Raw genomic sequence first — 13,437 nt, forward strand, 5'->3', positions numbered from 1 at the left:
CCAATTTACATTTTGTCTGTTATTACTCATAGACTTTGATAAGTGAGAGAAATTGATATTTGTCCAATTTATGGTTAAAGATGGTAGGGATTCCCAATATTTTGAGCTAATGAGTCTAGAATTACCAGCCAGTACCACTTTGGCTTTGGATGGTTTTACCATTAACCCTTTACCTTGTATGTACTTCAAGCATGCTGGAATAGCTGTGGGTCAGCAAATTCTGTTAATAAATTTAAAAAAAATAAAAACAGTCCAAAGTTTCAAATTTCACTTTTTTATCCACTTGATGACTAGTTTCAGGCCTGGACCCACTTTCAGATCATCATAATATAGTCAAAATAACATTTCTGTAAATGCAAAAACCATGACAAAATGTGCAAATGACAGTTACAGCACATACATTTTCCAAAAATGCAAAAACTGTGTCAAAAATGCTCAAACAACAGTTCCTATGCATACAGATATCTGTACATACAACTGGTGGTTAAGAACTGCATTTTGCAATACACAGTTGTAATGGTGTATTTTATTAGAGACAATCAGTTTTGGTATAGGATCAGTCCATCACAGAGTCCAAAAACCATCTCAACTACACATTTGCATAATTAGAGCAACAGTTATCAGATGTGCAATGTTACGTCATTGATAGTAGCTGTAACTACATGCACAAATGTGAGTTTTGTGGAGGTCTTGCAGAGCCATGACCAGTCCTGGGTAAACACTGCTGTTAGCTATGTTAGCACTGAGGCTACTGCTGACCGAAATGAAATGTCATATGAGTGCAATGCTAGTTGCTACAATTGGGAGATTGGAATGTGCAAGTCATGGCCTACACCTGAAAAGAAGAGAGAAAAATAGGTCGACTGAGCTCCTTGCAGATAATATATTGGGAGGGAGGGGGGGGGGAGGGGGGGGGGGGGGGGGCAGCATCTACACACAAAGCAATATTCCTATGGTTACTGATGTCAGAGGGGCACCTTTTTTAGGTTAGAATCAGGATTCAGGCTGTCTGTTTTGTAAGAAGTGAAAATAACTAAGAGCCCCATCATTTAATAATGCACAGAAAAATAAGGTTAAGTTTTTTGATAAAACTATTAGATGATTGAGTAATAAGGTAGAAGAGCATCTTTGCTGAAATACGAGGGCTATCCACAAAGTACATTATGTTTTCGTTTGTGTCCGTTAGGGGCAGGGCTAGCGCGGCCATCTTGGTGTCATGGCATTCCGCCGCTCAGTCAGCATCCTGCCGTGCTAGTGAGAGGTTCGTGCTGTACTCCGTTGAGTTACTGTGACAGTTTGAAATGTCAGCGCTAATTGAAAATGCCACGAAGTGTGAAGTGCGTGCTGTAATAAGGTTTCTGACTGCAAAAAACTGTACACCGATAGAAATCTATCGGCAGCTTTGTGAAGTGTATGGGGACAACATAATCACTGAAGGTGGAGTGCATCAATGGGTCATAAAATTTAAAAATGCCCGAACTAACATTCACGATGAAGAGCGAAGTGAAAGACCCAGCATAGTGACTGCCGAACTTGTCGAAAAAGTCGATGCCGCGGTCCGTAAAAACCGTAATTTCACAATAATGGAACTCTCTATGAGTTTTCCACAAATTTCACGAAGTTTGATGCACGAAATCATTACCGAAAAGCTTGGTTACCACAAGTTTTGTGCAAGATGGATACCAAAAATCTTGACAGAGATTCACAAAAATCAGCGAATGGCTGCAGTGTTAACGTTTTTGGAGGCTTACGAGAAAGATGGCGACTCATTACTCGATCGCATCCTTACTGGTGACGAAACATGAGTTAAGCATGTGAACTGCGAGACAAAATTGCAGTCAATGCAGTGGGGGCACACAAATTCCCCCCCAAAAACCCAAGAAATGCATGCAGACAATGTCGGCAAGGAAGGTGATGGCGACTGTCTTTTGGGACAGAAAAGGTGTGATTTTTGTGGATTTCCTGGAAAGAGGCACTACAATAAACTCTCAAAGGTATTGCCAAACTCTGCACACCCCTCAGAAGAGCAATACAAAACAAGCGCAGGGGAAAGTTGGGCTCAAAGATCTTGCTGATTCACGACAACGCCCGGGCCCACGCAGAAAATGCCACTCATGAAGTTCTCGAATCTTTTAAGTGGGAGTTGTTTCCTCATCCGCCGTACAGTCCCGACCTGGCACCGAGAAACTTCCACTAATTCCCAGCAATGAAGAAGTGGTTGGCCATGCAGCGTTTTGATGACGACGCACAGCTTCAAGAAGAGGTAACCACGTGGTTGAAGGCGCAGGCGGCCGAATTTTATGACAAAGGAATTTCCAAGCTCATCCATTGCTATGATAAGTGCCTTAATTTAAATGGCAGCTATGTAGAAAAGTAGTATTTAAGTGTGGCTTTCATCTGTATATAATAAAAAAAAATTCCAATACTTTATTTATTTTTAATTCCAAAACGCAATGTACTTTGTGGATAGCCCTCGTATTTAGAAAGCTCTGAAAAGATAGCCATCCTGTGCCTGCCTGAGCACCACATAACAACAAGGTTAGATAAGTTACATATAAAAGATTACACTATTGCAGTTTACTCAAGCAGAAATAGCGTGGGAAAAAGAGGAATTGTTATACACATTAAAACAGAACACAAGTTGAAAAACACTGAGAGAAGTAGGTTTTGTAGTGTTCATCGCAAAGAAGTCTGTGTTTGTGAATTAATTCTGAAAAATAGCTCACCTTGAATTGGAAATTTTGAACTATTTATGAGGAATCTGGATTCCTTGCTGTGCTATCTGTCAGACAGCAGCAAGCAGTTAACAGTCTGTGGTGACTGGATCCTATAGTTTCATATCAGTAATTAACTTTCTAACATGGGTGGACAAAGAAAGTAGAACCCTGATTAATAATGTTTTATGTGAAAAAGCTCAAAGCAAGAAAATAACTATTTTCCCAGTAACAAATGCTCTCTCTGATCATGATTCACAGTTAGTTGGATAAATAACATATCATCTTACTGTGTGGATACTCCTCAGTAGAAATCAGTTTAATAATTAATGACTCCAGGACAAATGTTTTTAAGAATAGTTTGCAGGAGATGAAATGGGATGTAATTTGCAATGAGCCAAATGCTAACACGAAATTTAATCTATTTCATAACAAATTCACATCATTATTTGAAAGTAGCTTTCCACATAAACTAATCAGAAAGGACACTACACAGCCATATAGAAAACTACAGATTATTACAGGGACTAAATTATCTTAAGAAAGGAAAAGGAAAACATATCTTTTGGCAAGAACAGGTAGGAACCCTGCAGTAGTTGCACACTACAAAAACTACTCAAAATTTCATAGAAAGGTTATTAAAAAATGAAGGTACCTGTACATAATAGAAATAAGTGTGTCATACAACAGACTTAAGACTATATGGTATATAAAACAGGACAACCAGCCACAGAAAGAGACAGCATCACTACTGAACTGAATGGAAGGGCTGTACATGATGAGTCATAGGTAGCAAATGCATTTAATAATCATTTCTTAAATATAGTAGAAAGCATAGGGACAAACAGTTCAAGAGCAAATTCATAGCAGTAACTTCCATAAAATTCAGTCTTATGAATGATCACCAACTCCTCCATCTGAAATTAAGAAAATTATACATTCTCTCTAAAATTGATGCTTAACTCATTTTGATAGCGTTTCCAATAGAATAGTAAAGGTTTGTTGCTATGTACGGTATTAAGCTCATACTTGACGCATTGGTAACTCAAGGCATTTTTCCAGTGAGACTGAAGTATGCCATTGTTAAACACCTCTCTAAGAAAGGTGATAAGGAGGTGTCAATAACTATTGACCTGTTTCAATGCTGACATCATTCCCCAAAATGTTTGAGAAGATGATGTATTCTAGAATACTGTCTCGCGTTAGCAATAATAGTATCCTTAGCAACCCACAGTTTGGGTTCCAAAATGGTTGTTCTACCAGGAATGCTATTTACACTTTACAAGCTTTAAATAATAAAATAGCGCTGGCTGGTATTTTCTTCAACCTCCCTAAGGCAGTGAACTGTGTGAATCACAGTATTCTCCAAATTAACTGATGATATCAATGGTATAGCCAACCAATGGAGAATGTCATATCGAACCAAAAGAATGCAAAAAGTTGTACTTAGTAATTCAAGCAACATAGTCCAGAGACACAAATCTGACTGGGGAGAAAGCACATGTGGGGTCCTTAAGGTCAATTTTAGGCCCTGTATTTTTCCTCATATTTATAAATGATCTTCCATCTGGTATACAACAAGCAGAATTAATTCTTTTTGCATATGACACTAATATTGTAATCAATCCAAGTTTATGTGCAGAAACAGAAAAAATGGTAAACAAAGTTCTTAAAAGTATCATTGACTGATTTTCTGTGAATCGTCTCACCCTCAGGTTTCTTAGGGGTCCATATTGGTGAGAATTTAAATTGGAAAAACATATTTTGGAACTCCTAAAATATTACAGTTCCGCCACAATTGTTCTTAGATTCATTGTAAACCTTGGGGAGAGACAAATCAGGAATTGACATATTTTCCATATTTTCGTTCAGTAATGTCATAGGAAAGAAGTCTTCATTGCACAAAAACATACTGTAAGAATAATGTGTGGTGCTCACCCATTATCATCTTGTAGACAACTGTTTAACCAAACCTTTGCCCAAAGCAAAGTAGACCACCCTGTGGCACAGCATATAGCTGAACGTAACATGCTTGATTTCGATGACTGCTTCACTACCCAGGCCATCTGGATCCTCCCCTCTGCCACCAGCCTTTCTGAACTGAGCAGATGGAAGTTATCGTTACAACAAATTCTCCACTCCTGTAATTATCCTGGCTTGTCTATGGTAACATACAGCCCCCACACCATCCACCCAACAGTTTCCACTGCCTCTGCCCTGTTATCTCCTCCCCATTTTTGTCTCCCACCCTCTTTATTTGCCACCCTCTGCCAATGCACCCACCCACCTTTTCCCGCTCCTCTCCCTTTTTGCTCCTTTTTCCACTTCCCTGCCCCACAACCTCCTGACACTGTGCATGTTGACATTCTAGTCTCTGCACACTCCACCAGACGGCATTTGTCTCTCCCCCTACCCATGCACTACTATTCCTTCCCCCTCCCTGCCCAATCCAGACTGCTGCTTGCATCCCAAATGATAGTTGCAATCTGGTCCGAACTGCCAGAGTTGGCAGTCATGTGTGCATGAGATGTGCTTGCATGTGTGTATGAATGGTGTGTGTTTCTCTTTTTCTGATGAAGACTGTGGCCAAAAGCTTTATGTAAGGGTCTTTTAATTGTGCTTGTCTGCAACTTAACGTGTCTTTTGTACAGTAAGTAGCAATGATTCTTTTTGTACATCATTGATATTCCTATCAGACTGCTCATTGTTTGATTTTGCTGGATGACTTTTCTTCCAACCTACAATCCTGTGATGTTTTCCTTTGTTACTCTTCTCTATAGCATTACTCTTCTCAGTGCCCATTCTTTCTCTTCTTTGCTGTATATTCATCACCTTCCAAACTACATTTATTTCTGAGCCACACTGTGCAAACGATCGTCCACACACAACACAGGCTTCATGACAGCACACACACACATTTCTCATCATTCTTTTTGTCTCATGTTCCTGTATGTTTTTAATGCATTTGTGCATATTTTTATGTATCTTCATGCATTTTTGTGTATCTTTACATATTTGCATGGTTTTTTTCATATCTGTCACACACCGTTTCTCTTATCTAGCTCCTCCCACAACCCTAAACACCTATTTCGCCTGTGTTGCTTGAGGCTTTCCCGACGGACATGTTGTATATATGGTTCTCGGGCAAGATGTCGGATGTCATAGTGAAAACTCCACAATATTTCATCAGCGCAACTGGCCGACATCTTCAGGTGTGATGAGCACACTGCCTTAGCAGATGTTGACCAGTTGCACTGATAAAATATTGTGGAGTTTTCACTATGACATCCGATGTCTCACCTGAGAACCATATATACACCTATTTTGCCTGTTTCTGTGTCATTCCCGTTTCCTTTACACTATTCCCACCACAATTCACCCCTGATTTTTGCACCAGTATCCCTTTCCTTGGCTAAAACCCAATCCCACATTCTATTTTTCAAATGCTGCCTAAACCATGGAATCCCCACAAATGGTCAAACCATAAAGATTCCTTTCTCTGAATCTGACCCATCCTTTCACATTGACCTTCATCTTTCCAGATTCCACCAATCCCTGGCTCTTAACTCTCATACTGAAAAAACACATCTCCATGGCACAGGCATCCCAGAACCACCTCTGCTCCCTCTGCAAGATATGACTATTGTGCAATCTGTACCCCACACATCACATCTTTGAAATTTAATCCCTTGCTCTCCAGCATCTGGGTGAGATTTCCAGACACCACCTCCATAAGTTATCCAACCTGCTAACATCCTGCTGCTGCCTTTGACACCACTGTCCTACTCGTATCCTACCCACAGTGGTCCTCCTTGACCTTCCCTCACAGCAACTAAACTCTGCCTAGTTGCCCTTATCAACTTGCACATACCCCAAGACTCCCTACCAACTTTCCACCAAATGCAGAGCCAACACAGTTGTTAATCTCCCCAGCAAAACCCTCAGCTCCACAGAAGTTTCAGTCCTATCTCAAGACCTCACCTTTAGCCCTACACCCAAATTTAAACATGTTGGACTCTTCAAAGGCCCACTCTCCTTTTCCTGATCCCTGCAATGAGGGCACATCCTCGCACCAATCCCTCCAACCAAATCCAACATAATTCTAGCATTTAACCCAACCTCTTCCAGTTCATACTGCCGTCCAACAGTGATCCTCACTCCCTTCCACCTAACCACCTGCTTGTCATCTTCCAGGAATTCCTTAACTCCAACTTAGCCTCGCCATCCTTCCTCAAAACAACAGTCTTTCAGTAGAAGAAACTGTAGCCATACATGACTTCAAAACAAATTCTGACCTGTTGTTATGAATGGCAGTGACTCTCTGGCAGAAGGCCTCCACCAGTTATATGACTCCTCCACCTATAAACTCTGCCTGAGTGATCCCATCCCAGGAGTCCAACACAACCTCCAGTCCATTCCTAAAACCTTAGGCCCTTCCCAGAACCTCCCCCCTGAATCCATCTCCTTCATTACCCATGTGATACCCCCAACATCCACATTCTACATGCTCCCCAAAATCCACAAACGCAACAATCCTCGATGCCCCTTTGTGGCTGCTTATTGTGCCCCCTCTGTTGTTTAGCCCCCCACATCAGAGACACCAACCATTTCCTTCACCAACTCTCCACCATCCCCACCCCTTTACTGCCTGGATCCCTACTTGTCACTATTGAAACCATCTCCCTATACACCAACATCCCTCATGCCCATGGTCTTACTGCTATTGAACACTACCTTCCCTACTGCCCTTCAGACTCCAAACACACTACCTCATTCCTCACATACCTCACTAACTTTATCCTAACCCACAACTACTTCTCCTTTAATGGGAAAATATACAAAAAAAGCCACAGCTCAGCTGTGGGGCACCTGCATGGCACCCTTCTAGGCCAATCTGTTTATGGAACATCTAGAGGAGACCTTCCTAATCTTCCAAAACACAAAATCATTAGTTTGGTTCAGGTTCATTGATGTTATCTTCATGATCTGGACACAGAGCCAAGCTACCCTATCTTCATTCCTTCACAACATCAACAGCTTCTCTCACAACCACTTCGCCTGGTCCTCCTCAACCCAGCATGTCGCCTTCCTAGATGTTGACCTATTCCTCACTGATGGTTCCATCTGCACTTCTGTCTGCATTAAACACACCAACCACCAACAGTACCTGCATGTTGACAGCTGTCATCCCTTTCACACCAAAAAATCTGTCCCATACAGCCTGGCCACCTGGGGATGGCAGATCTGCAGTGGCAAGAGCTTCCTTGCTCAGTATGCTGATGGTCTCACCAAGGCCTTCACAGACAACCACCATCTGCCAGACCCAGTCTGCAAACAGATCTCCTGTGCCATTTACCCTCACACCCCCGATTTCCTAACACCCCCAAGATCCAACCACAAATGAGCTGCCAGAGTTGGCAATCATGTGTACATGAGGTGTGCTTGCTTGTGTGTATGAGTGGTGTGTGTTTCTCTTTCACTTTGACTGAAAGCTTTATGTAAGTGTCTTTTAATTGTGTCTGTCTGCAAGTTAACATGTCTTCTCTATGGTAAGTAACAATCTATTTTTTCCTACTTTGTTGTTTAATGAGTTGGGCATTCTGACTACTGCTTCACAGTATATTTATTCCCTCGTGAAGTCTGTTGTAAGTAATCCACTACAGTTCAAAAGTAACAATGATGTACATAATACCAGAAGGAAAAAGACATTCATTAATCAACATCAGGGCTGTCTTTAGGACAAAAAGGGGTTCACAATACTGCAATCAAAAATTTTGATCACTTAACCAGTGATATAAAATGTCTGACTGACAACAAAGTAAAATTTTATAATGAACTGAGAAAGTTTCACCTTGACAACTCCTTCTATTCTGTAGAAGAATATCTGTTACTGTAAAGTGTAAAAGGTGGTGGATAGGAATTACTAACTCACATCTGTACATCTTTTTTTTCGTTTTGTAAATGCGAATCTAAAATGATTAGTTCCACATCAGTATGATCTATCATGCAAAATGATCTAAGGAACATGTAATTAACTAACTAACTATATATAAATACTTACCTCAGCTCAGTACAACCGATAGATACACAAAACAGAACAGAAAGATTACATATCCTAGCTTTCGGAACTTTGTTCCTTCGTCAGGGAGGAGAGAGGGGAAAAAAGGGGAAGAAGGGAAAGTGGATTCAGCCTCCAGCATAATTCTAGGGACCTAGGAACCTGCTACACCATACATGCCATTTGGCTTTTCCCACCCAACACCAGTCCCTCAGAACTGCAGAGATGGGAACTTGCACTCCAACACATCCTTTCATCCTGCCATCCCCCTGGACTGAACCTACATTAACCAACCCCACTCCCATTTACTCTTGAGTCTTCTCCTCTTTCCCTTTCTTCTTTAGCCACTGACACATCTTTTCACCCTACATAGTTGTGTTTATCTTTATACTATATACCTCTTTACTTCTGTACGCATCCTCTTTTGTTTGAAGCTGGCACAGTACTTACAGTAGAATATCTTTGACTTCCCTCTGACACCCATGCCTCCATCTTTGCTACCCTCCCTGTTTACCTTTCCCCTGTTGCTTCATAACCTGGGTTGTGAGTAACTGAATCCACTTTCCCTTCTTCCCCTTTTTTCCCCTCTCTCCTCCCTGACGAAGGAACAAAGTTCCGAAAGCTAGGATACGTAAATTTCTGTTCTGTTTTGTGTATCTGTCAGCTGTACTGAGCTGAGGTAAGTACTGGCCAGCCCCTCTATGTCTTTGTTAATATTTGTTTCACATCTTTATATGAGATTTTCCATTTATCATTTAAATTAACTATATATAAAATTATGTACATTTAACCCCATATACATTTTTGTGCCTTACAAAAATGCCTGTGAGGTTAAATGGACATCATGTTACATATATACAGCTACCATCAGTGATGGAACAACATACACCTGATAACTGTTATTTGCGGGCCATTGTGGCCGAGCGGTTCTAGGCACTTCAGTCTGGAACCGCGCGACCGCTATGGTTGCAGGTTCGAATCCTGCCTCGGGCATGGATGTGTGTTATGTCCTTAGGTTAGTTAGGTTTAAGTAGTTCTAAGTTCTAGGGGACTGATGACCTCAGATTTTAAGTCCCATAGTGCTCAGAGCCATAACTGTTATTTCAGTTATGTAAATGCACCGCTGAGATGTCTTTTGGACCCAACATTGGTCTGACCCTAGACTGAAATTGATCACTGCTGTGTATTGCATAAGACAGTTCTTAACAGTCATTTTGTCCCACAAAATGTTTGTGAGGTTAAATGGATATGTTGTACATATACATATCAATGATGGAACAATGTACATATGAGAACTGTTATTTCAATTACACAAATGCATAGCTGAGATGGTTTTTGGACCTGATGATAGTCTGATCCTAGACTAAAAGTGATAGTGTCTAATACAATATACTGATACAGTTGTGTATTGCATAATCAAGTTCTTAACATTCATTAAAGCTCTACAACACCACATCCATAAAATATTTACAGCTGGAAGTCATCAGTGTACAAGTGGTACTTGCAGTAGGACAAAACTGATGACACAATACAATAAAGAGAGTACAAGACCTAATACCAAACCCTGGGGGACACCTGATACTACCTGCCTCCTCTGTGGCCTCATAGTGCTGGACAGGATGCATTGCTGTGAGAAGTTAGGTATGAGCGAATCACTTTGCAAGAAATTTAGGCTGCTAAGTTTTGCAAGTAATATGTCTAATTCAACAGTGTCAAAGGCTTTGCTGAAGTCAAAGAAGCACATGATAGTTGCCACTTGTGCATCTATGGCAAGCTTCAGGTCATCTGTTACCTTTATTAAGGTGGACGTTATTGTGCAGCATTTATGGAAACATGATTGATATTCATGTAGTAGTTGTTTGTAGTTAGGTAGATCATCAATTGGCCAAGAACTATATACTCTAAAGCCTTGGACAGTGCAGGAAGAATGCAAATAGGTTGTTAATCAGACAGTGCTGTGACATCTTTTTAGGTAGGGACTTAACTAGTCCCTGTTTCCAGACTGCAGGAAAAGCTCTTGTAGGTAAAGAGTGGTCGAAGGTGCCTGCTACAGTGAGTAGTAGTGGCTCACAATAAGCTTCATCATTTGGACTGTGATAGCATCTTGTCCAATAGATGCCAATCTGATGTGTGTGATGGCCTCTCTGATGGTATTGCAAGTAACATGCTTTAGATAGAAATTTTCATGGTTACAGTCATTTATCCCCATGAAGTTATCAATAAGTCTCTGTTTTGTTTGTGGTTCGATTGCAGTTGTAGGTATATGAAGTACCAGTTCAGTTTTTCAGCTGGGACAATGGGATCAGCTGCAGCGTTTACTTTGCCTGTGCCAAGAGCACACAGGTTTTTCCATAGGACAGCTTGTCTATTTCTGTTGTAGGTCGATGTAAGGGCATGCCTGAATTTTGAATTTCTCAGAGCCTGACTGACTCTACTCCACTTCTGCTTGTAAACTATATGCTAGAGATCAGAAAGGGCAACAAATTTGGTTGTTATCATTTGTTGAAATCACAACAGATGTAGTAATTCCAACTTGGTATGTTTCAGTGTCAGAAAACAGCAGTAGGTCTTTCCATATTACTTAAGCCACCTCTTGTTACTCATTTAGGATGTTACAGAGACAATTTTAATGTTTCTGAAATACCTTACTCCATGCGCATCACAGTTTCAACTTATCTTGGACTGTGAGCAATTTATTTCTATTTCATTCATTTTCTGACTTCTTCTTCTATTTATGTGTTACATAAAAATTGTGTTTTTGAAACCTAAGCCACACTCCCCTGTATGCTGTACTCACAGCTGTCTGTCATGGAGGTGAGTGCTGAGATCTTTATTCTTTGCAATAATTTTATATTCTTATACGAGGGCTATCCACAAAGTACATTACGTTTTGGAATTAAAAATAAATAAAGTATTGGAAAAACTTTTTATTATATACAGATGAAAGCCACACTTAAATACTACTTTTCTACATAGTTGCCATTTAAATTAAGGCACTTATTGTAGCGATGGACGAGCTTGGAAATTTCTTCATCGTAAAATTCAGCCGCCTGCGCCTTCAACCACGTGGTTAATCAGTAACCCGGTAGAAATACGATTTTTGTGGATTTCCTGGAAAGAGGCACTACAATAAACTCTCAAAGGTATTACCAAACTCTGCACAACCTCAGAAGAGCAATACAAAACAAGCGCAGTGGAAAGTTGGGCTCAAGGATCTTGCTGATTCACGACAACGCCCGGGCCCACACAGCAAATGCCACTCGTGAAGTTCTCGAATCTTTTAAGTGGGAGTTGTTTCCTCATCCGCCGTACAGTCCCAACCTGGCACCAAGCGACTTCCACTTATTCCCAGCAATGAAGAAGTGGTTGGCTATGCAGCATTTTGATGATGATGCACAGCTTCAAGAAGAGGTAACCACGTGGTTGAAGGCGCAGGCGGCCGAATTTTACGACGAAGGAATTTCCAAGCTCATCCATCGCTACGATAAGTGCCTTAATTTAAATGGCAACTATGTAGAAAAATAGTATTGAAGTGTGGCTTTCATCTGTATATAATAAAGAAATTTTCCAATACTTTATTTATTTTTAATTCCAAAACATAATGTACTTTGTGGAAAGCCCTCGTATTTGACTTTCGCTGAGAAAATTTTATAAATCAAAAAATAAAATAAATTCCAGATTGTAAATAGTAAATATTATATGATTATTCTTGTTGATTGGAATTAGAGTAACACTACTGAAACACTAATATTTCCATTATTTTCAGAAGTTTGTGCCATCTGTAAAGGATCAGTCCCTGGCTGATCATGTTATGGATGCTGTAAATGGTCACATTTCACAGTACACCAATCTGACATGCCCTCAGCTGCTTATTTGTAGACTCATGCCATTCATTCATGGCATGCAGAGGTCTGTGATTCCCCTTCTATCAGAAGCAGACTTTTACTCCATGACAGGGATAAATATTTTCTTCAGCAGTCTCCCTGAGGAAAAAGAAATGGAAGACATCGCAGATAAATGTGGCTTGCAGTACCCAGGATGTGTGTATTAATATTTAATAGATACTGGAAAGAAAACACATTTTATAAACTAAACTTGATGGAGTAATGACAATATTATGAAATGGATAGATTGCTACTCGCCACAATGGAGCTGTTGAGTCGCAGATAGGCACAACAAGTGGTGAGTAGCAATCTATCCTTTTTGTAATATTGTCATCATTCCATCCTGGATTTGCATTGTTTAAACTTGATGGAGTGCAACAAAGCAGTCATTAAAGTTACTGTTGTATTATGTTGAACAACTCAGTAATTTACTAAATCTTACATATTCCTAACATACTGTTGCCTGGAACAGCAACCAACACAATGAGAAAAAAATATATGTTTTATTCTATAGTCGCCGAGTTTTATTTTTAATTTGCCTACTAGGTACACAGTACCATCCCCAGGCCCTCACATGGCACAAAGTCATTTCACTCGCTTCCCTAGTAGGTGTGTCAAATACTGACAAATAACACACCTTCTTGGAAAATGAGCATGAAGACTGTGTAGCCTGAGGATGGTATTGTGGACCAAAACCAGTAGCCACTATGCACAGTAGTAATAAAAATTGTGACTATATACTAAAACATATATTTTTTTCTTATTAAGTATTGTTATGGTG

General features: G+C 40.3%; 1 protein-coding gene across 1 annotated transcript in view; it reads left to right on the forward strand.

Moving 5' to 3' along the window:
* The window catches only part of LOC124805345, a 173,374-nt gene extending 160,443 nt beyond the window's left edge, over window positions 1–12,931 (forward strand). The window contains exon 5 of the mRNA XM_047265865.1: window positions 12,539–12,931. Within this exon, the coding sequence (XP_047121821.1) occupies window positions 12,539–12,823 (285 nt within the window). The 3' untranslated portion in view covers window positions 12,824–12,931. The remainder of the gene's footprint in view (window positions 1–12,538) is intronic.
* The last annotated feature ends 506 nt before the right edge of the window (window positions 12,932–13,437 follow it).

This window comes from Schistocerca piceifrons, chromosome 7, assembly GCF_021461385.2.
Source record: "Schistocerca piceifrons isolate TAMUIC-IGC-003096 chromosome 7, iqSchPice1.1, whole genome shotgun sequence".
NCBI lineage: Eukaryota > Metazoa > Arthropoda > Insecta > Orthoptera > Acrididae > Schistocerca > Schistocerca piceifrons.